The 22406-nt window shown below is 45.4% G+C and overlaps 1 protein-coding gene across 1 annotated transcript; it reads left to right on the top strand.

Annotated features, from left to right (window-relative positions):
* Positions 1-11865: 11865 nt before the first annotated feature.
* LOC147112870 (uncharacterized) lies at positions 11866-14366 on the top strand. The gene has a single exon (XM_085997633.1). It carries the CDS (start codon positions 12469-12471, stop codon positions 13654-13656), a length of 1188 nt encoding a protein of 395 aa, XP_085853759.1. The 5' UTR covers positions 11866-12468; the 3' UTR covers positions 13657-14366.
* Positions 14367-22406: the final 8040 nt, after the last annotated feature.

Here is a 22406-nt window from a genome sequence, read left to right as displayed (position 1 = left end):
GTAGGTCCCACATTGGACTCATCAGTCACCTGAGAATTCATTTTTTAATGTGGAAGCAAGTCATCCTCAGTTCTGAGGGACTGCCTGCCTTATTGATTGGGCTGGACTGAGATGGCTCTTTTTTTTAACATTGTGCTCCTGATGTGGGTGATGCTGGCAAAGCTCTGTGCAGCACTTTACGATGTTTTTCTCTGTTAAATGTACAACAACAACTTGTGTTGTGTATGTACCTTTAAGAGAATAATTGGTCTCCGACTGCAGTACCGGCAGTGACCACCCCTGTATAAAAGGCGCTAGTGAGCCTCGGTGTTTTTAGTTTCACTATTGACTTCCACCAGTAAAGACTTATTTTGTTCACTCCTGCTGTCCGTGTCTCAATTATTCACGGACGTAACACTGGCGACGAGTAAGAAACAAACTTACCTGCAACTCGGCAGCACCTCAGACGACGTTATTGAAGGTCGAAGCCAGAAGAAAGAAGAAAAAAATAATAAAATCCAAAGAAACTCAAGAAACGGGCGTCGACCGTGGGCAACTGCCCTCCAAATCGTCGGATTGAAAACTTGCAGGAGAGACTGTCCAGAGCCAGGCTTGGTTCCTCGGTCTGTGGTTTCCCAGCTAATCGGGCTGGTGGCAGGCAGTGCACTGATCCTTCCTGGGCTGCGGCGGGCTAGAGCTCGATCGGGTGGCTTTTCAACGGGGCCGGGCAGCGAGTCGGGAAGCAAAGAGAGGGTGGAGCACACAGGGCGCGGCCGGTGCTTCGAAGCCGGGCAGCGTTCGGACCTAAGAAGAGGGAGGGAAGTGTCCCAGAGGGTCCGCTCCGCGACGGGAAAATAATAAAAGGAAAAAAATCAATATTAAACGCGCAAGAAACCGTGGAAAGCAGCGCTAACAACAGCGGAGAAGAAGGCAAAGCGCGGGAGGCGCCATTTTGTTAAATCAGGGAAGAAGGCAAAGCGTGGGAGGTGCCATTTTAGATTTGCAAGATGCCGAAGACTGGCTGTATCACTGCTTTTGATAATACAATAGAGGACTGGACCACGTATGTGGAAAGAGTCGAGGTATATTTCGAGGCAAACAAAATAGCGGAGGGGAAAAAGGCATCGATATTGCTAAACTTAATGGGCGCTAGAACGTACAGCCTATTGCGGGACCTGATTACTCCAGCCAAACCGAAGGCGAAGAGTTTTAACGAAATTGTTGCTGTCCTACAGGAACACTTAAACCCTGCACCGCTGTTGATAGCAGAAAGATTTAAATTCCACAGGAGAACTCAGCACAAAGATGAGAGCAATGCTGAGTATCTTACGGAACTACGCAAGCTATCAAAGCACTGCCAGTTCGGAGCAGGACTGGCAGATACCCTATGGGACAAATTTGTCTGTGGACTCCTGAGTGAAGGAACACAGAAGAAGTTACTCTCGGAGAAAGAGCTGACGCTAGATAAGGCTTTCAGCGTGGCAGTATCGTATGAAGCAGCAGCCAGGGGAGCTGCAGAAATTCAACAAAAACCACAGGAATACGGCACCCACGAAATGACACGGGGATTTGCAAAATGTTATCGCTGCGGCAGAACTAACCATGACCAGAAGGACTGCTGGTCCAAAGACAAAATATGCAGGCAATGTGGGAAGATGGGACACATTGCACGAGTTTGCAGGTCTGGGAAGAAGACCAGCGACAACAAAAAGGCTACTAAGGAACCGTACAAGAAAGTACAAAAGATGACGGACAGTAGTTCCGAAGACCAGATGAGCGATAGTAAATCCGGGAACAGGAGACTAAGCTGTCTCAAACTTCACAATGTAATCGCAAAAGAGGATCACCGAACCATTTGGGTCACCCTCACGATAGCAGGGTCCCAAGTTAAAATGGAATTGGATACAGGATCAGCGCTAACCGTCATGAATCGACGAGACTACGAGCGGCTATTTTCACACATACCCTTGAGAGAGACATCACAGAATCACAGAATCACAGAAACCCCACAGTGCAGATAGAGGCCATTTCGGCCCATCGAGCCTGCACCGACACATATCCCACCCGATCCCCGTAACCCCTACACCAACACATATCCCACCCTATCCCCGTAACCCCACGTATTTAATCCCCCTAACACTAAGGGTCAATTTTTATCATAGCCAATTAACCTAACCCGCACATCCATCGTCTTGACGACGTATACGGGGCAAAAAGTATACCCCAGAGGAAAAATAAGGGTGCCTGTCGAATACAATGGCAAGAAAATACGGAAATTGTATCTCTACATACTGCCAAATGGTGGACCACCGTTATTGGGATGGGAATGGATCAGGAAGATAAACTTAGATTGGCATTCCATTCATGCAATGACGGTGGACGGTAAAAAAAGATGAAGACGTCACTCCTGGACGATTGTCAACAATCTTAGCTAACGCCAAAGAGGTATTTCAACAAGAACTGGGCACGCTTAAAGGCGTAACCGCCTCGATAAAAATAGAAGAGAATGCAGTTCCCAAGTTTTTCAAAGCGAGACCGGTACCATATGCAATTCGCCCAGCCATCGAGGCAGAGCTGGAGAATCTGGAGAAGGCGGGCGTGTTGTCTAAGGTCGACTGGAGCGAGTGGGCAACACCCATTGTTCCTGTCATGAAGAAAACGTTAAGCAATAAGTCCGGGGAGCCAAGGAAGATTCGCATCTGTGGGGATTTCAAGGTGACGGTGAACCCAGTCCTTCACACAGTACAATATCCTCTTCCAAGGATAGAAGACATCTTCGCCTCACTGTCTGGAGGGAAGCGTTTTACAAAAATTGACCGAGCACAAGCATATTTGCAGATGGAGGTTGAAGAGTCCTCTAGGAAGTATCTCACAATAAACACTCACAAAGGTCTTTACCAGTATCATCGATTGGTATTCGGAGTAGCATCGGCTCCGGCGATATGGCAAAGAGCGATGGAACAAGTCCTGCAAGGGATTCCGGGGACTCAGTGTTACTTGGACGACATCCTTGTAACAGGTGAAGATGACAGTGAACACCTTAACAACCTAGAACAGGTGCTCACTAGACTACGGGAACATGGGCTGCGAGCCAACCGCCCCAAGTGCGAATTTTTTAAGAAACAGATATCGTATTGTGGCCACGTGATTGATGAAGAGGGATTACATAAGTCCCCTGACAAAATTGAAGCGGTTGTTAAGGCCCCAGCGCCTGAAAATGTGTCGCAACTGAGGTCATTCCTCGGATTGGTGAATTACTATCATAAGTTTTTGCCGAATTTGTCGACAATTCTGCACCCACTGAACGCCCTGCTACGAACGGGGGTAGCATGGAAATGGAGCGATGATTGTAAGCGTGTTTTTCAGAAGAGTAAGGACTTAATCACTTCAAGGGAAGTTTTGGCTCACTACAACCCAGCACTGCCAATCAGGCTGGCGTGTGATGCGTCTCCCTACAGCATTGGGGTGGTACTGTCACATAAATTCCTTGATGGTTTAGAGAGGCCGATAGCTTTTGCGTCACGCTTGTTAACTTCTGCCGAGCGTAACTACGCCCAGATTGACAGAGAGGCCCTCAGCCTAGTGTGGGGGGTGAAGAAGTTCAATCACTACCTGCACGGTCAAAAATTTACTCTACTAACCGATCATCAACCTCTTGTCTCCATTTTCAACCCTCAGAAGGGCGTACCGATAATGACAGCACAACGGCTGCAGAGATGGTCCCTTTTCCTAGGGGCACACCAATATGACATCGAGTACAAAGGAACTAAACAGCATGGAAATGCTGATGGATTGTCACGTCTACCGTTGCCGACGATGGAAGAAGAAGACCTTGCAGTGGATCCAATGGAGTTATTCCACTCGACCACAGTCGAATGTCTCCCTGTGACGAATGCAAACATAGAAAAGGAAACACGGAATGACCCGACACTATCACGGGTCTATGATTTAACGGTGAAGGGATGGCCAGCACATGGCAAACCACTGCTGCCAGCATTCTCGCCGAGAAGAGAACAGCTGTCAGTGTGCAGAGGAACCTTGATGTGTGGATCCAGAGTAGTAATTCCACCTAAGTTGACGGATAGAGTGCTCAATGAGCTTCATGAGGGTCATCTGGGTGGGGTAAAAATGAAGAGCTTAGCCAGAGCGTTTGTGTGGTGGCCGGAAATCAATAGAGAAATCGAAGTGAGGATATAGAATGCAAAATATGGTAACAACTCGCTTCGCATTGCCAAGGACCCTGTCAATCTAAAATGGAGGATCCTGTCAGCATAAAATGGTGGTGAAATGTCGACATCGCTGAGTCACTTGCATATTGTAAGAAATGATCATGTTAACTCAAGAAACTGTGAAGGCAGCAGGAAGTAAAATAAAAGAAGCTAAACTGATCTGTGGCTGCTAATATGGCTGGCACCCACGATGTCACACCTTGCTGGTGGAAACAGTGTAGGGCGGAGTGCAGAGGTTATACAGACAGTAGGCGATCAGAAAACACATTACCATGATTGCAAACGCATTACCATAATGATTAGGTGATCGTGAAACCATTACCAGGATATTTACTTAACTATAAACCATTCAGTGAAATGTGACTTCTTTGTTTCATACTGCCAGGCCAGGAAATCAAATTAAATGTATACGTGTACAGCTCGGGATTGGTGCAGACTGTACGATGTGTTAATGTCTTCTCAAATGCAAGTATAATAATGTGGCACACTGTATGAAAGATTGCTTGCTCTGGTTTAACCTGTCGGACTCTTCTGGAGTCAGGACTGTGCTGTATCAGAGTAAGTCTCCCGGGATGACGGAATAAAAACTGTTGAACTCAACCAGTATTCGACTCAGTGTTTGTACTGAACCAGATTGAGGACCAAAAGAATCCGTTTCAACATTTGGTGTCAGAAGTGGGATCTCAACGGACGATCACCGAGAATTCGCGAAATTAAGAGCCGAACTAGTTTTGGATGTGAGAGGAGGAAATGGGCCCCCGGAGTGAGTATGTTTAAATTTACCACCTCGGTTTTCCTCTGATCCGTAAGTCCGATAAAAGTTTTGCCACTCGCTAATTCTTGCGTGGTGTCCCGACGAGATCTGGGTCAATCTGGCGAATACTGTGTAAACTTAGGAAATAAGTATCCAAGTCGGGTAACGCGCCGGCCTCGTATTTCACTTGGTCCGCTCAGGCTCCGATTGGACTAAAAAGTAGATAAGTAGTGATTTTAGAGAAAGAGAAAAAGAATACTTGAAAGAAAGTAAAAAGAGAGAGTCGGGGACTCTAGAGCTCGAGCAACTTGTACTCGGGGAGTGCAAGATAAGGGTCGTATAAGTTGAATAATTAGAGTTTAAGAATACCTGTACCAGGCGGTGACAGAGGCTAAATTTACGATTTGAATAATTAGGCTAAGAATACCTGTACCAGACGGTGACAGAGGCTAAAATTACTATTTGATGAATATAGACGACTCACTGTGTTTTTGTTTGGTCTAAGTATTGTAGTTATTGTATTGTGGTGTTTAGTTTTGTGTGCCGGTATCCGTGAACTATACGAGACACTTTTAAAAACGTAACTCGAATCCTGAAAGGGAGCCCTTAGTGTAAGAGAACCATGGGTAATTACCTAGACACAACAAGTGACGAGGGCAGTGCCTTACAAACATTGTGTGACAAATATCCGGATAAAGCCCAACAATTGAGACTACTCTCAGGGGGTTTAAATAAAAAATTAGGCAGCGAACAATGGCCACTAGGGGGTCCCAAAAGTTTAGAAACGGTTAAACAAGCTCAAGGAATTATTTGGAAAAAGAACATGGGAAGCAAGACTAAAAAACTAATTGGACTCTGGCGACAGTACTGCCAAGAAATTAAAGACAGTTCCCTATTAGCCAGCTGGCAAGAAAATGCTGTTAAATTAGGAATAAAGTTAACCGAAGGAGGAAATCCTAAACCCATTGAAATACTTAAGAAAGAATGTGCACATGAGAAAAGGTCAAAATCTGAAAAGGCGCCAGATAAAAAGGATAAAAATGAACTACGTAGTTCAATGGTTGGCCTTAGGTTGAAAGAGGGAGACGGAACAGATGAGGACTTAGACAATTGGATGTACAGAACTCCTAATGCGCCACCTCCTCAGCCACCCCAGTACATCAATATTTACCCCTCCCTTCCAACGTCGGCCTCACTAGCGATGCCTAATACTACCCCTCCAGCAACCCTCTCCGCAACCAGTCCCCCATTCACTCCAGGAATACCCCCAACCACCTTACCCGATAGTACCACAGGCGTTACTGATCCCATAAGTAGTCGGACCCGGTTACAAACGGCAGGACAGACAAACCCTGTGCCAAATTATACTCCTACCCGGAGTGATAAGAAAAAGAAAAAGAAGGAAGAAGAGAAACGGGAAAATAAGAAAAGAGTCAGACAGTTAGTTCAACATAAATCCACTCAGGAAAGCGACACTGAGTCATGTAGTGACTTTACCGATTCGGAGGATGATTTATCACCTCCTGAGGATCATGAGTCAGAATCAAAAAATCATTCCGGTAACCCACCCAGGAACCTTCCAGTGAGAAAGATGCCAAACCCAGATCAGGCTACTGCCGCAGCTAACCCCACCATAGATGTATTCTTCCCATGGAAGCCTAATGAATTAATGTCTATCCTAACTAATGCGCTGGATCGCCACAAAGCGCCTCAAAAGTTTGTGGACTTTTTACGAACCACCATTCAAGTGTACAACACTGAATCCCGAGATTTATGGGCTTTAATCCAACAAGTACTGACCCCCTCGGAACATACTCGATTCTTAACTCACTTGCGACATGCTAATCTGGCAGCCCTAAATGTGGCCATGGGGAATGACAATGATAGAATAACAGCCATGCTTACGGCTGCTAGTCAAACACTTCAGAAGCCTATTAACATATCCAATGTCCTAGATACTAAGCCAAAGAAAGATGAGGGACCTGAGGAATTTTTGGAGAGATTCTGTGAGGTTTATCAGGGACAGTCGGGGGACACCAATTATCAAGGAGGAGCCAATTCTGCGCCATTCTGATGAACTGCCTTCCGGCTGCGGTAGCAACCGCAATTAAAACCAATAATATGAACTGGGCAGAAAATAGCCCAGCTCAAATTACTAGAGCCATAAAATATTATTGGAAAGAGAGTAAAGGTTTGGAGAACCAACCCCAGAAGACAATAAAAACAGAATATGTCGTGAAGGAAGTCCCAATTCAACCACACACGATAGACAGGACAGGGTATCAGATGGAACCTCAATACTGTACCCCTGGATGGGTAGACGCTCAGAATTATGGATATTACACTCATCCAAACGGCCCCGATGCTACTGCATACGGCCAACCCTACGCCCCTCCACAACAGAATTACGGAGGTAGAGGAAGGGGTAGAGGACAAGGACGGGGATACCAAGGTCCAAGACAAGGGCAGTGTTATAACTGTGGAGAGGATGGCCACTGGGTCAGAGACTGCCCATCCTTAGCCTCTGGAGACCCACCTAGGAGAGGCAGGGGAAGATGGAGAGGAAACAGAGGAGGACCTAGAGGAGGCAGGGGAGGATATACCAATTTCTCCCAGAACAATCCATTCCCACAGAATTGACTAGCTAATCTAGTGGTCAGCAGTTTACATTCGGACCAAGAACCCTTATTAATGTTGCAAATCCAGGATCAATGGTATCCCTTTTTAGTAGACACTGGAGCCGCCATGTCCTCTGTCCAATCGGACCTTAAACTTCCCCGATCCAACAAGACCCAGGAATTATCAGGCTTCCAAGGTCAAATGACCAAGTATGCTATGTCAGAACCAGTTCAGGTGACCTATAAAAATCAATCTGCAACCCACCAATTTGTAATAACTACCGGCTTGGACTGCAATTTAATGGCCAGAGACTTACTATGTGCATTCCAACTCAAACTTGATTGTGGTGATGAAGGAATAGCAATAGGACATTGGGCAAATAAAAGGCAATGTTATGTTTCGACTACACCTCAATGGTGGTCGCTCGACCTCAATGCATCCTCCTATCATGTGACACTGGCATATGATCGAAGTGGAAAGGATAGGACCCTTGAGGAGTATTTTAAAGATCAGGAAGGTACCGAATGGACAATCTACCTCAAGGCTGTAGTAACTGGACCTGAGGGAAAAGCAGAGTTTGTGCAGGTTCCCTTACACTTGTGGAAGCAGCCTTCGACAGTGGCCCCTCATATCACGCGGGAAGTTAACCAGCCTTTCCATGCCAAAGATTTGGGGCCCATGGTAAAACGAGCGATCGATCAGGCAAACCCTGAATGTCACCAACCGCAACAGTTACCCGGAGGTCTGATGGTCCAATTTTACCAAAACCCTGAGCCTAGCCTGACTGTGGTGCACCGTCATGTAGGGAAAGACATACTGGAGTATGTGAATCCACAGGTATGGGCAGAAGACCCAACGCATGTAGGTCTAACCGGCATAAAACCCATTGAGATCCCAGTGAAGGAAAATGTGACCCTGCCGACGGTACGACAATACCCTTTGAAACACCAAGCTCTTCCGAGTATAGACAGACTCATTAAGGGATTGTTGGAGCAGGGGATTTTGGTAACTTGCCAATCCAGTTGTAATACACCCATCCTGGCTGTTCCGAAGCCTGGTAAGCCTGATCAGTTCCGCCTAGTGCAGGATTTACGAGCAATAAATGCGATTGTTCAGCCACTTCATGCGCTAGTACCCAATCCAGCACACATCTTGGCCTCGATACCTGCTGATGCTACAGTTTTTGCGGTAGTCGATCTCCAGCACGCCTTTTTCTCCCTGCCATTGGCCACTACTAGCCAATACCTTTTTGCCTTCACTTACAACGGTCAGCAGTATACGTGGACTCGATTACCCCAGGGCTTTGTGAATTCACCTACCCTGTTTTCGCAGTGCCTTCAATAGCAATTACAGACACTGACATTAAATTGTGGCTCCAATCTGATCCAGTATGTGGATGACCTTCTCATTGCTAGCCCTGATGAGCTAAGTAACAGAGAGGACACTATTCAGTTGTTGAACTATCTCTCAGAATTAGGATATGTGGTATCTCCAGCGAAAGTATTGGTGGCTCAGAAGACAGTTAAATTTCTTGGAGTTATGTTATCAGCCGAAAACCGCAGTTTGGAAACTAGCAGAATACAGCCAATATGCGAGACGCCAACCCCTAAAACGGCCAAACAAGTCAGGCAGTGGCTGGGAATGGTTAATTATTGTCGACAGTGGATACCTAATATTGCAGTATTAACCAAACATCTGACTCCCTACACGGCTAAAGAGGGAGAGTTTGAGCTGGAACTAGAGGCACAGCAGGCATTTGAGGAATTAAAACAGGACCTGGTCCAAGCACCAGCCCTGGGACGACCCCTGTATGATAGGCCATTCCAGTTATATTGCACAGTAATGAACGATTGCTCAACAGCAGTTCTGACTCAGAAGCATGGAGATAAGCATCGACCGGTAGCTTATTATTCATCAAAACTGGATCCGGTAGCCTTAGGACATCCCTATTGCACCCAGATCCTTACAGCCATCTACAACAGTCTACAGTCAGCTGCTAATATGACACTTCAGCAGGACATTACCGTGTATAGCTCTCACTCAGTCACTGCGTTATTGGGGCAATTGCAGACCCAACACCTGACTACCGCCAGGCAAAATAAGTATGAAATATACTTACTGAACAATCCTCGGCTAGCATTTAAACACTGTAGCACTATCAACCCTGCCAGTTTCCTTGCATATCCGCCCTCCGAGAGTGATGAACCAAGCCATGATTGCTTAAACCTCATTAAGGATGATACCTCAGTCCGACCTGATCTGTCTGACACTCTTATTGCAGATCCCGATATTACCATGTATACGGACGGCAGTTCTTCAGTTGATGAGATGGGAAAATGAATTTCTGGTTATGCAATTGTAAATCAGGAAGGTGTCACCTTAGAATCAGCAGCCTTTGAATCCCCTTTTTCTGCCCAGCAAGCCGAACTGTTTGCACTCATACGAGCTTGTACTTTGGGAGAAGGATTAAAAATCAATGTACATACAGACTCTAGATATGCCTTTGGAGTAGTTCACGACTTTGGACAATTGTGGAAAAATAGAGGTTTTCTGACCTCTTCGGGCAGCCCGATCTCTCACCGTCAGTTAGTCTCAGATCTCTTGCAAGCCCTTTTACTCCCCAAACAGATAGCTGTGATCAAATGCTCTGCCCATACCACTGGCCAAAACCCGGTAGATATAGGAAATCGCCGCGCTGATGAGGCGGCCAAAAATGCTTCTAGGAGTCACCAAATGATTGTGCCCCGAATGATGAGGCAGACTAAAAATTCCAAAAAGAATCAGTCTACCTCGGAAAAACTAATGCCAACCATCCAAGAGGTGATTAAGTTGCAGGAGGACGCTCCTGAAAGTGATAAGCATTTGTGGAGAGAATTGAGATGTGTATATAACCCTTTATCAAAACTCTGGACTACTCCCGCGGAACAGACTTGCATGTCTGATGAGCTAGCTTTATGGGTTATTGAATGTGTACACTTTGCAACTCATTGTGGTGCCAGGGCAGTGGGTGATTTGCTTCTAAGTACTTGGTGGCATCCAAGACTTCAAGCTATAGCACAGAACATTAGCGATCGATGCCTGATTTGTCAACAACACAACCCTGGAAAGGGAGTGCCTTGCGAATGGGGAAAAACCCCTTTACCTGAGGGTCCCTTTGAGACCCTGCAAATGGACTACATTGAGTTGGAAAGATGTCAGTGTTACAAATACGTACTTGTCATTGTAGATGTATTTAGTAAATGGATCGAGGCATATCCAACCACAGACAATAAAGCCTCTACTGTTGTTAAGGTATTGCTGAGAGAGATCATACCTCGGTATGGTATTCCAACTCGGTTAAGTTCTGACAACGGTCCTCACTTCACTGCCGAAGTGAACAAGGAACTTTGTACTCAGCTGAACATTCATCAACAATTACATTGTGCTTATCGACCACAGGCTGCAGGACTTGTCGAAAGAACCAATCAGACTCTGAAGAACAAACTTGCTAAACTGGTAGCCGAAACCGGCTCCACTTGGTTGAAATTGCTTTCTACAGCTCTCTTTCAGATCCGCACCACACCAGCGGGTAAAGCACGACTTACACCTGCTGAGATTATCTATGGTAGACCACTCAAGACTCCCTGGAACCAAAATGCTCCTACAACGGTGCATTTTCACCATATGACTGAAGAAATGACGACCTATGTCTTGGCTCTTACTAAGGTTTTGCGCGGCCTGCATTCACAGGTCCGTGCTGCATATGGTGAACTTCCTGACTTATCTGGTTCTCTGAAAATTGAACCAGGTTCGTATGTGATGGTTAAGAACTGGACTCGTAAAAGTCTAGATCCAAGGTGGGAAGGTCCATATCAGGTCTTACTAACAACCCCGACTGCAGCTAAGGTCGAGGGAAGAAGCGCATGGGTGCATTTCCACCACTGTAAATTGATTGGAGAAACCAATCAAAAGCGGGGGAGATAATCAGTAGTAAATCAGTACAGTATATAGTAGATTTTAGAGATAATCAGTAGTAAATCAGTACAGTATATTGTTGTGTATGTAACCTGTTCCACCTTAAGAGAGCTTAAGCCTGTTCCACCTTAAGAGATGTACTACTTTCTCAGGCTGCTGTAGACGTAATACCGGGGGTGAACACACCGGTATATAAGCACTGTGCAGTAATCTTGTATTCAGTATAGTCCCTACCTCCAACCAGTAAAGACCTGTTTTTATTGTTACTCATTAGTCTGTGTCTTAATTAACTAAATAATTCACAGACTTAACATATATAGTAGATTTTACGAACAATCATTAATTTTAATTTTGATTGATCAGCCATTGATAGGAGACTACAGAACTCGTGCTCGGCCTTGATAGAGGTGACTGCAGCTTTTACGAGGTCTGGTGTTGTGTTTGGATTGTTCTGGCCTGCTGAAATCCTACTCTTATTATACTTATTATACGATTTTAATTTTTAATTTTAAGTTTTAATATTTTAAGTTTTAATTTTGATTGTGTGTAAGCCTTTTATTTCACAGATTAACAACCGCTAGGGGACCATCTGCTTAGCATCAAGTTTCGGAGCCGGGAGAAAACAGCATCCCAGGCGGGTCGGAGCCGAGTGCTACAAAGAAGAAAACACCACCACAGGCGGAGCGCCCACTGAAGACTGAAACCATGAAGTTGCTGCTCGTTGTTATTGGACTTTTTGGACTATTGTGCCTGACTCAAGGCGATACGGACAAATCACGGAAGAAACGTGAATTACTTACCAACACCTTTCTGCACATGTCATATGAATACGCCAAAAGCTATAACTTAACAAGCTGTTGGGTTTGCAGTCACATTCCTATCTAAAGTAAAAGAGGGATTCCCTTGAGACCCATCCCGTTCAATGCCACAGAGATGGCGGAGTGGGTCATGCGCCAGAACGCCAGCGGCGTTTATAAAGATTCATACAACCAGGAGGGCGACAGGGACAAATGGAAGTCGGCAGGTTACAACCTAACCACTTTCCAAGGGTGGTACCAGCCTAATTATAATCGGAACAGCCAGCCTCCAGCCTTAGTCCTTACTAATACTTCAGGAGTTGGTAGGCCGAAGGGGCCAATATGTTTAACGAAGAGTGTGCCGGGAGGTATAGAAGTAGGACGCAGTAAATGTTTCCAAAATGTTAATGTAACAAAATGTATTCGCACCAGAGGCTGTGGCCAAGGTTTCTTCCAATTAGATCATACCGGAACCCCCAATAGGACAAGTGGGGGACCATGGGAAGGAATGGAAATCAGATGGGGATGGAGGATTCGTGAGGCATTAGACGACAATTTAATCGCATATAATGGGACCTATTTTATATGTGGTCACCAAGCCTATCCATGGTTACCCCGGGATTGGACGGGTTCGTGTTACTTAGGTTATGCAGTACCTTTTATTCACCACTTGAATAAGATTGGGGAACACCACGAATTTAAGAAACACGTGACCAAAAGAGAGCTAGGAGCTTTTAATCGATTTTTCGGCGTAATAAACCCTCCCTATGGAATAATGAGCTTGATGGATGAAACAAGGAATCTGGCAAGGCTACTAGAGATAGTTGCCAATGACACTGAGGAAGCTATAGCAGACATGAGTGTCGAAATGATAGCCATTAGAACAGTAACCCTCCAGAATCGAATGGCCTTAGATTACCTCCTTGCAGCACAAGGAGGAACCTGTGCCTTGATAGGAAGTGAGTGCTGTACTTATATCCCTGATAGCTCGGAAAACATAACCAACATTGTCAAACATATCCGGGATGCAGTAAGTCAGTATAAGAAACCTAAGCCAGGGGATGACTGGTTTGATTGGATCATTGGAGGATGGCTAGGATCAATGGGACAAACTCTGCTACATGGGCTAGTGGTGGTACTTGCCGTAATTATGTGCATTTTTCTAGTTTTCACGCTGATTAAGTGTTGCTGCAATAGATTAGGAGCAACTGTAATTCCAAGTCAATTGGTACAAAGGAAACCATCAGAAGAAGAAATTAAATTTGAGAAGGAATTAATGGAGGAGGAGTATAATAGACTCAATAAGATAGAGATGGACCAGTAGGATGAAGCCCAGAATCACTGGGTACCTTAGATGGTTATCATGGAATGATAAAAGGGGGGAATGAGGATATAGAATGCAAAATATGGTAACAACTCGCTTCGCATAGCCAAGGACCCTGTCAATCTAAAATGGAGGATCCTGTCAGCATAAAATGGTGGTGAAATGTCGACATCGCTGAGTCACTTGCATATTGTAAGAAATGATCATGTTAACTCAAGAAACTGTGAAGGCAGCAGGAAGTAAAATAAAAGAAGCTAAACTGATCTGTGGCTGCTAATATGGCTGGCACCCACGATGTCACACCTTGCTGGTGGAAACAGTGTAGGGCGGAGTGCAGAGGTTATACAGACAGTAGGCGATCAGAAAACACATTACCATGATTGCAAACGCATTACCATAATGATTAGGTGATCGTGAAACCATTACCAGGATATTTACTTAACTATAAACCATTCAGTGAAATGTGACTTCTTTGTTTCATACTGCCAGGCCAGGAAATCAAATTAAATGTATACGTGTACAGCTCGGGATTGGTGCAGACTGTACGATGTGTTAATGTCTTCTCAAATGCAAGTATAATAATGTGGCACACTGTATGAAAGATTGCTTGCTCTGGTTTAACCTGTCGGACTCTTCTGGAGTCAGGACTGTGCTGTATCAGAGTAAGTCTCCCGGGATGACGGAATAAAAACTGTTGAACTCAACCAGTATTCGACTCAGTGTTTGTACTGAACCAGATTGAGGACCAAAAGAATCCGTTTCAACAGAAGAGATGACCAAGAGCTGTGCAGGATGCCAGAAGGTCCAAAACGCCCCACCACAAGCTCCTCTGCATCCATGGGAGTGGCCCTCATCTCCATGGCAAAGGGTGCACATTGATTTTGCTGGTCCCTTCATGGACTCGATGTTTTTAATTGCGGTGGATGCACATTCAAAGTGGCCAGAGGTAATAAAAATGTCCTCAACCACCACGGAAAAAACTATCACAGTTTTACGAACCATATTCGCCAGGAATGGGCTGCCTGAACAGATTTGCTCTGACAATGGACCACAGTTTGTGTCTGAAGAGTTCCGGAGGTTCTTAAAGAACAATGGTGTTAAGCATTACACATCTGCCCCATATCATCCAGCCACTAATGGATTGGCCGAGAGGTTTGTCCAAACATTCAAGAAGGCTATCAAGGCAATGTGTAATGAAGATATACCCCTACAACACAAGGTGGACAACTTCTTGTTTGCCTACTGGAATGCGACACATGCGGTTACCAACCAAACTCCAGCCATGATGTTCTTCAATCGAAGACTATGATGCCGCTTGGATTTGGTTAAGCCAAACGTCCGAAGAGATGTGGAGAACAGGCAGTTTCAGAATATGAATGAAAGGCCGACCAGGAGTTTTAAGATAGGTCAACCAGTTTTGGCCCGGGACTACCGCACTGAGAAATGGCAGCCAGGAACGATTTGTACACGACAAGGACCTCTCATGTATACCGTGGACGTTGGGGAGAGCATTGTAAGACGCCATGCTGACCAGATTCTAGAGTCACTGGAAAACGTCAACTCCACACCACGATCTGATACACCTGGTAATGAAATCGACGTTCCAATTGCAGCTACCGCAGAACCGGTAATATTGGAAGCAGATGAACCAAACAATGACATTGATCCCGACTCAACATTGCCAGAAGAACCTGATACCCCAAAGAGGCGTTATCCAGACAGAATCAGGAAGCCTCCTCAAAGACTGAACTTATAATTGCTTAAACTTAACCAATGTATCTAGCAACAGTAATTGTGATTGTAATTGGTTATCATTTAGTTGTTAAATGAATGTTATGTACTGTTTATCTAAAAGAGGAGGAATTGTTGTGTATGTACCTTTAAGAGAATAACTGGTCTCAGACTGCAGTACCGGCAGTGACCACCCCTGTATAAAAGGCGCTAGTGAGCCTCGGTGTTTTTAGTTTCACTATTGACTTCCACCAGTAAAGACTTATTTTGTTCACTCCTGCTGTCCGTGTCTCAATTATTCACGGACGTAACAACTTGTATTTATATAGCACCTTTAACGTAGTAAAACATCCCAAGGGGCTTCACAGGAGTGTTATCAAACAAAATTTGACACCGAGCCACATAAGGAGATATTAGGGCAGATGACCAAAAGCTTGGTCAAAGAGGTAGGTTTTAAGCAGCATCTTAAAGGAGGAAAGAGAGGTTTAGGGAGGAAGTTCCAGAGCTTAGGGCCTAGGCAGCTGAAGGCATGGCCACCGATGGTTGAGCGATTATAATCAGAGATGCTCAAGAGGCCAGAATTGGAGGAGCGCAGATATCTCGGGAGGGTTGTGGGGCTGGAGGAGATTATAGAGATAGGGAGGGGAGAGGCCATGGAGCAATTTGAAAACAAGGATGTGAATTTTAAAATGAAGGCGTTGCTTATCCGGGAGCCAATGTAGTCCAGCGAGCACAGAGGTGATGGGTGAACGGGACTTTGTGCAAGTTAGGACATGGGCAGCAGAGTTTTGGATGCACTTAAGTTTACGGAGGATAGACGGTTGGAGGCCAGTCAGGAGTGCACTGGAATAGTCAAGTCTAGAGGTAACAAAGGCATGGATGAGGGTTTCCGCAGCAGATGAGCTGAGGTGTGGTGGAGACGGGCGATGTTACGTAAGTGGAAATAGGCATTCTTAGTGAAGTGGTCGGAAGCTCATCTCAGGGTCAAATATGACACCAACGTTGCAAATAGTCTGGTTCAGCATTAGACAGTTGCCAGGGAGAGGGATGGAGTCAGTGGTTAGGGAACAGAATTCGTGGTGGGGACCGAAGACAATGATTTCAGTCTTCCTAATATTTAGTTGGAGGAAATTTTTGCTCATCCAGTACCGGATGTTGGACAAGCAGTCTGACAATTTAGAGACAGTGGAGGGGTCGAGAGAGCTGGGGGTGAGGTAGAGCTGAGTGTCGTCAGCGTACATGTGGAAACTGACGCTGTGTTTTTGAATGATGTCGCCGAGGGACAGCACATAGATAAGAAATAGGAGGGGGCCAAGGATAGATCCTGGAAGGACTCCAGAGGTAACAGTGCGGTAAGAGAAGCCATTGCAGGTGATTGTCTGGCTATAACTGGATAGATAAGAATGGAACCAGGTGAGTGCAGTTCCACCCAGCTGGACGATGGTGGAGAGGCGTTGGAGGAGGATAGTGTGGTCAACCGTGTTCAAGGCAGCAGACAGGTCAAGAAGGACAAGGAGGGTTAGTTTACCTTTGTCACAGTCACATAGGATGTCATTTGTGACTTTAATAAGAGCTGTTTTGGTACTGTGGCAGTGGCGGAAACCTAATTGGAGGGATTCAAACATGGAGTTCTGGAAAAATTGGGCACGTGTTTGGGAGGCGACAACACTATCAAGAACTTTGGAGAGGAAAGGGAGGTTGGAGATGCTTCTTCTTTCAACCATGCCTAACTGTTGTGAGAAGGTGACGGTGGGTCTTCTCAAACTGCTGCAGTTCTTGTGCAGATGCAGCTCTTACAATGGGGTTAGGTAGGGAATTTTAGGATGTTGATTCGATTATGAAAGAATGGTGATAGATATGTTAAGTGAGGATATTGTATGTCTTGAAGGTGACAGTGTTCTCATGATCTTGCTGCTCTTGTCTGTCTTGGTGGTAGAGGTTGTAGAGCTAGGAAGTGCTATCAAAGTAAATTTGCTGAGTTGTTGTAGTGCACCCTGTAAATATTACATATTGCAGTCAATGTTCCCTCTTATTTTTTTTTGGGTGCGCGGCTCCTTTAAGGCATGCGCGGTTTTTCACATTGGAAAGCCGGTGAGCCAACTACGCAGGAGGTCTCGAGAGCCGCGCGGCTGTGCAGCTTAAAGGGAACATTGATTGCAGCCGCGGCGGGGGGCGTGGAAGATCAGGAACTTGTTGAGGGGAGAGGGTCACAAACCCCAGGAGGGGTGGGGCAGGAACTTGGGCAGGGAGAGAAGATCAGGACCTGGGGGAAGGTGAGGAAATTGGTGGAGGGGGAGGGGAGGGGTGTCAGAAACTCGGGCATGGGGGGAGGAGATCAGGAACTCGAGCAGGGGGAGGTCAGGAACTTGGGTTGGGGAAAAGGTCAGGAAGTTGGGTGGGGGGGAAGTCAGGAAGTTGGGCAGGGGAGAAGGTCAGAAACTCAGGGGAGTGAGGAAGAGCAAGGCAGTCAGAAAGGCTTGAATTACACTTTGCAAACGAATTGATTACTTAGGCAGGCAGGATCTAATTACACATTCCAGATAAACCGCTAGGTGTGGCTTGTCCTTCCAGGGGACCAATCAGAAATCAGGTGTTGCCTTCAAGGTGACCAATCAGAGATCTGGTGTTGGAAATAAACACAACCGAATGTTACCTGCCACTCGTCAGCCCAGGCATGGATGTTACCTGAGTACAGCTGTAGGTTGGAATGGACAACATCTTTGTGAATGGAGTGGAAATGTTGGAGAAAAGGTAATTGATGAAGCAGCTGAAGATGGTTGGACCAAGGATCCTTCCCCAAGGAACTCCTGCAGAAATGTCCACATAACATTTGTGCTGCATAAGTGCTAGGTGGTGCAGTGGTTATATTATTGGACTATAAAATCCAGAGGCCTGGGCTATTAATTCAGAGAACATGAGTTTAAATCCCACAATGGCAGATAGAAAATTTGTATTCATTTTTAAAAATCTGGAAATAAAAAGCTGGCACCAGTAAAAGTGACCATGAAGCTGTCGGATTGTTGTAAGAACCCAACAAGTTCACTGATGTTCTTTAGATGAGGAAACCTGCCGTCCTTACCTAGTCAGACCTATATGTGATTCCTGTCCCAATCGAATGTGGTTGACTCTTAACAGCCCTCTGAAGTGGTCTAGTAAGTGGTTCCTGTAAGTGTATCTTTGTGTCTGTCTTTGGCTGGCTCTCTGTATCTAACAGAGGTCAGTAATTAGTATGTTTACATTGTCTAACAATCAACAAATCACAGATGATGACGAGAGACTTTGTTTGCTTTCAAAATTCAACTCATTTATTTTTTTTAACTCAAGTAGATGAGAAAAGATACTGTGTGTATCTCTCAGCTTAATATGCTTCCTGAAGTTTAGAGTATTTGGAATGCAAAGGTAACTAAAGTGACAACAGGTGTGTAAGCAGTATAGTTTCTCATGTTTCTCTCTCTCGCACACAATGTATTGCCTGAATAAAGCTTTTGAAAATTGTCATCTAGCTTTTCCTCAAACAATTTTTTTAAAGTGGCAAATACATTTGGCTGGCTTTAACCAAACACCACATTCCACCCCCCTTTTGCTAAACTTTGGAATCTCTTTGCATAGTTTTGCCAAACCTCAGGACTATCTCTCAGGAATACTGAATCCCAGGACATCCCTGGTGCTACTGATGTGTAGGCCTGCTCCCAGTGCAGCTAAATCCCATTACCCGTACTCTGTATTACAACATACCAGATGTCTATCTCCAACTGGTAAATCTTGTATACAATCTTGCTCTGTATCCCAGCTTTAAAACTGGAAAGGGATAAAGGTGGATCCTGGAACATTGTACACACTGCATATGCTCAGACTGCAAGATCTGTCTTTGCTAATTAATAGTCACTGCTCTGGGCAAAAATATCAAGTAGAACCCTAGGCTTTTGAGAGAGGTTTAGAACTTTAAGTAAAAACTTAAAGTATTAAAATATGTGAATGATTCAATGAATAAATCTAGTCATGTTATTGTGAAATATATAGTTCCTTATTTTGGACCAAAGAAATTTCAGTTATTGAGAAAAAAATTGTAGACATTTTCTTCAAAAAGCATTTTGAGTAATTCAATTGGTTCATAAAACAATTGTCTACATAGGGAAATGCCATTATAAAATGTTTACATAGGCAGTTTCAATGTTAATTGTTGACAGAAAAGCGTTACCAAAAACCCTACAAAAGAAAGAACTTCACCTTTCACATCCTCAGGATGTCCCAAAGTGCTTTACAGCCAATTAAGTACTTTTGAAATTAGTCACTGTTGTAATGTAGGAAAGGCAGCAGCCAATTTGCACACAGCAAGCTCCCAAAAACAGTAATGAGATAATGACCAAATAATCTGTTTAGTTTTGTTGGTTGATAGATAAATATTGGCCAGAACACCTGCTCTTCTTCAAATAGTGCCCTGGGATCTATTACGTCCACCTGAGAGAGCAGACTGAGCCTCAGTTTAACATCTCATCCGAAAGATGGAACCGACAGTGCAGCACTCCCTCAGTATTGCACTGAAGTGTCAGCCTGGATTATGTGCTCAAGTCTCTGGAGGGGTCTTGAGCCCACAACCTTCTGATTTAGAGGCAAGAGTGCTACCACTGAGCCAAGACTGACACCAATCGGAAGTAAGGTTTGTGGACAGAGTGTGAGCATTAAATGCAAGAGTTCTTTCTAAATATATTATGATGATGGATCCTGAATTTTTAATGGCCTTTTTCTGGGAGATGAGGGAGAATCTAGACTAGTTGAAATAGATTCTACCCAAATAAACCAGTTCTACCTGAGCACCTCTGCCTAAACAAACTTTTCAGTACTGAAATGAGGGAATGCTGCATTGTTAGAAAGTGCTGGCTTTCAGGTAAGATATTAAACCAAAGCCCCCGCTGCCTGTTCACATGGATGTAAGAGATCTCACGACACTCTTCGAAGAGAAGCAGGGAGCTTTCTTGATGTCCATCAACCACCACACTAAAAATAGATTAACTGGTCATTCATCACGTTTGCTGTTGGTGCGTTCTTGCTGTACACAAATTGACTCGCTTGCCTACATAACTAAAGTAACTTCACTTCAAAAAAGTAATTCGGTGGATGTGAAGTGCTTTGGGGGGGGGTCCTGAGGATGTGATAAAGAATTACATAAATGCAAGTTCTTCTTTCTTAATTCTACCTGAGCAGCCCTGCCCAAAGCCCAGAAGGGCCAGTCCTATCGGTGCAGATTCGACCCGGATGGAATGAATATGTCTGTAGTAATGAAAATACATCAGCACCACAGTACATCACATTCAGAGGACATTCATCTCATTACTGTGTGTGAGCTGGTGCTGGTAGTCACTGCACTCCAAAAGGCAATTCATTACTTGAGGCACACTGAGATGTTTCAATGATGTGATAAAAGTGCTAACTCATTTTTCTAGTCATGATAATGCTTGGGCTGTAGAGGACTGCCTGTAGTAATGAACACTTCAGCTCGAGAAGAATCTGCTGTCAGTGGACAGTACTTCTGGAGAACTCTTATTTTTAAAAATTCGTTCTCGAGATATGGGTGTCGCTGGCAAGGCCAGCATTTATTGCCCATCCAAAGTTGCCCTTGAGAAGGTGGTGGTGAGCCTTCTTCTTGAACCGCTGTCGTCCACAGTGCTGTTAGATAGGGAGTTCCAGGAATATACAGGAAGTTACCTCCAGAATATTCTAGTACTGACGGCACCTGACCTCCAGCGGTCTCCTTTGCTCATCTGCGGGGAGGATTGCAGGAATAGCACCTTTCCTCACTTCTGGGTGGTTCTAATAATGACAAACTCGAGAGTCCTTTTGAAGCACCTGAGCTCTGTGGGGAATCGGGATTGCCAACCCTCCTGTATTGTCCTGGATTCGCCCAGAATTAAAGATTAATCTCCTGGACACAGCTGCAAACAACCTTGGAGAAAAATTATTGGGACATTAAAAAATAATGGTGCACTTTCTTCATTTTCTTTGAGCAGTTTAGTTTCTTAGTTATAAAAGTATTGGAGATGGATGAGGGGGGAGGTCATATGATGAACCCTCCAGGAATACGTTCAACCAGAGGTGGAAGCCCCAGTGAGGACTGAAACCAGAGGTGGAAGCCCCAGTGAGGACTGAAACCAGAGGTGGAAGCCCCAGTGAGGACTGAAACCAGAGGTGGAAGCCCCAGTGAGGACTGAAACCAGAGGTGGAAGCCCCAGTGAGGATTGAAACCAGAGGTGGAAGCCCCAGTGAGGATTGAAACCAGAGGTGGAAGCCCCAGTGAGGATTGAAACCAGAGGTGGAAGCCCCAGTGGGGATTGAAACCATAGGTGGAAGCCCCAGTGAGGACTGAAACCAGAGGTGGAAGCCCTAGTGGGGATTGAAACCAGAGGTGGAAGCCCCAGTGAGGACTGAAACCAGAGGTGGAAGCCCCAGTGAGGATTGAAACCAGAGGTGGAAGCCCCAGTGAGGACTGAAACCAGAGGTGGAAGCCCCAGCGAGGACTGAAACCAGAGGTGGAAGCCCCAGTGAGGATTGAAGCCAGAGCTGGAAGCCCCAGTGAGGACTGAAACCAGAGGTGGAAGCCCCAGTGGGGACTGAAACCAGAGGTGGAAGCCCCAGTGAGGACCAAAACCAGAGGTGGAAGCCCCAGTGAGGACTGAAACCAGAGGTGGAAGCCCCAGTGAGGATTGAAACCAGAGGTGGAAGTCCCAGTGGGGATTGAAGCCAGAGGTGGAAGCCCCAGTGGGGATTGAAGCCAGAGGTGGAAGCCCCAGTGAGGACTGAAACCAGAGGTGGAAGCCCCAGTGGGGATTGAAGCCAGAGGTGGAAGCCCCAGTGGGGATTGAAGCCAGAGGTGGAAGCCCCAGTGAGGACTGAAACCAGAGGTGGAAGCCCCAGTGAGGATTGAAACCAGAGGTGGAAGCCCCAGTGGGGATTGAAGCCAGAGGTGGAAGCCCCAGTGAGGACTGAAACCAGAGGTGGAAGCCCCAGTGAGGACCGAAACCAGA

The sequence above is a fragment of the Somniosus microcephalus genome, chromosome 9, assembly GCF_052327205.1.
Source record: "Somniosus microcephalus isolate GS21.2 chromosome 9, FLI_Smic_1.0, whole genome shotgun sequence".
In the NCBI taxonomy this organism is placed as follows: domain Eukaryota; kingdom Metazoa; phylum Chordata; class Chondrichthyes; order Squaliformes; family Somniosidae; genus Somniosus; species Somniosus microcephalus.
This window is presented reverse-complemented; position numbering and strand designations above follow the sequence as displayed.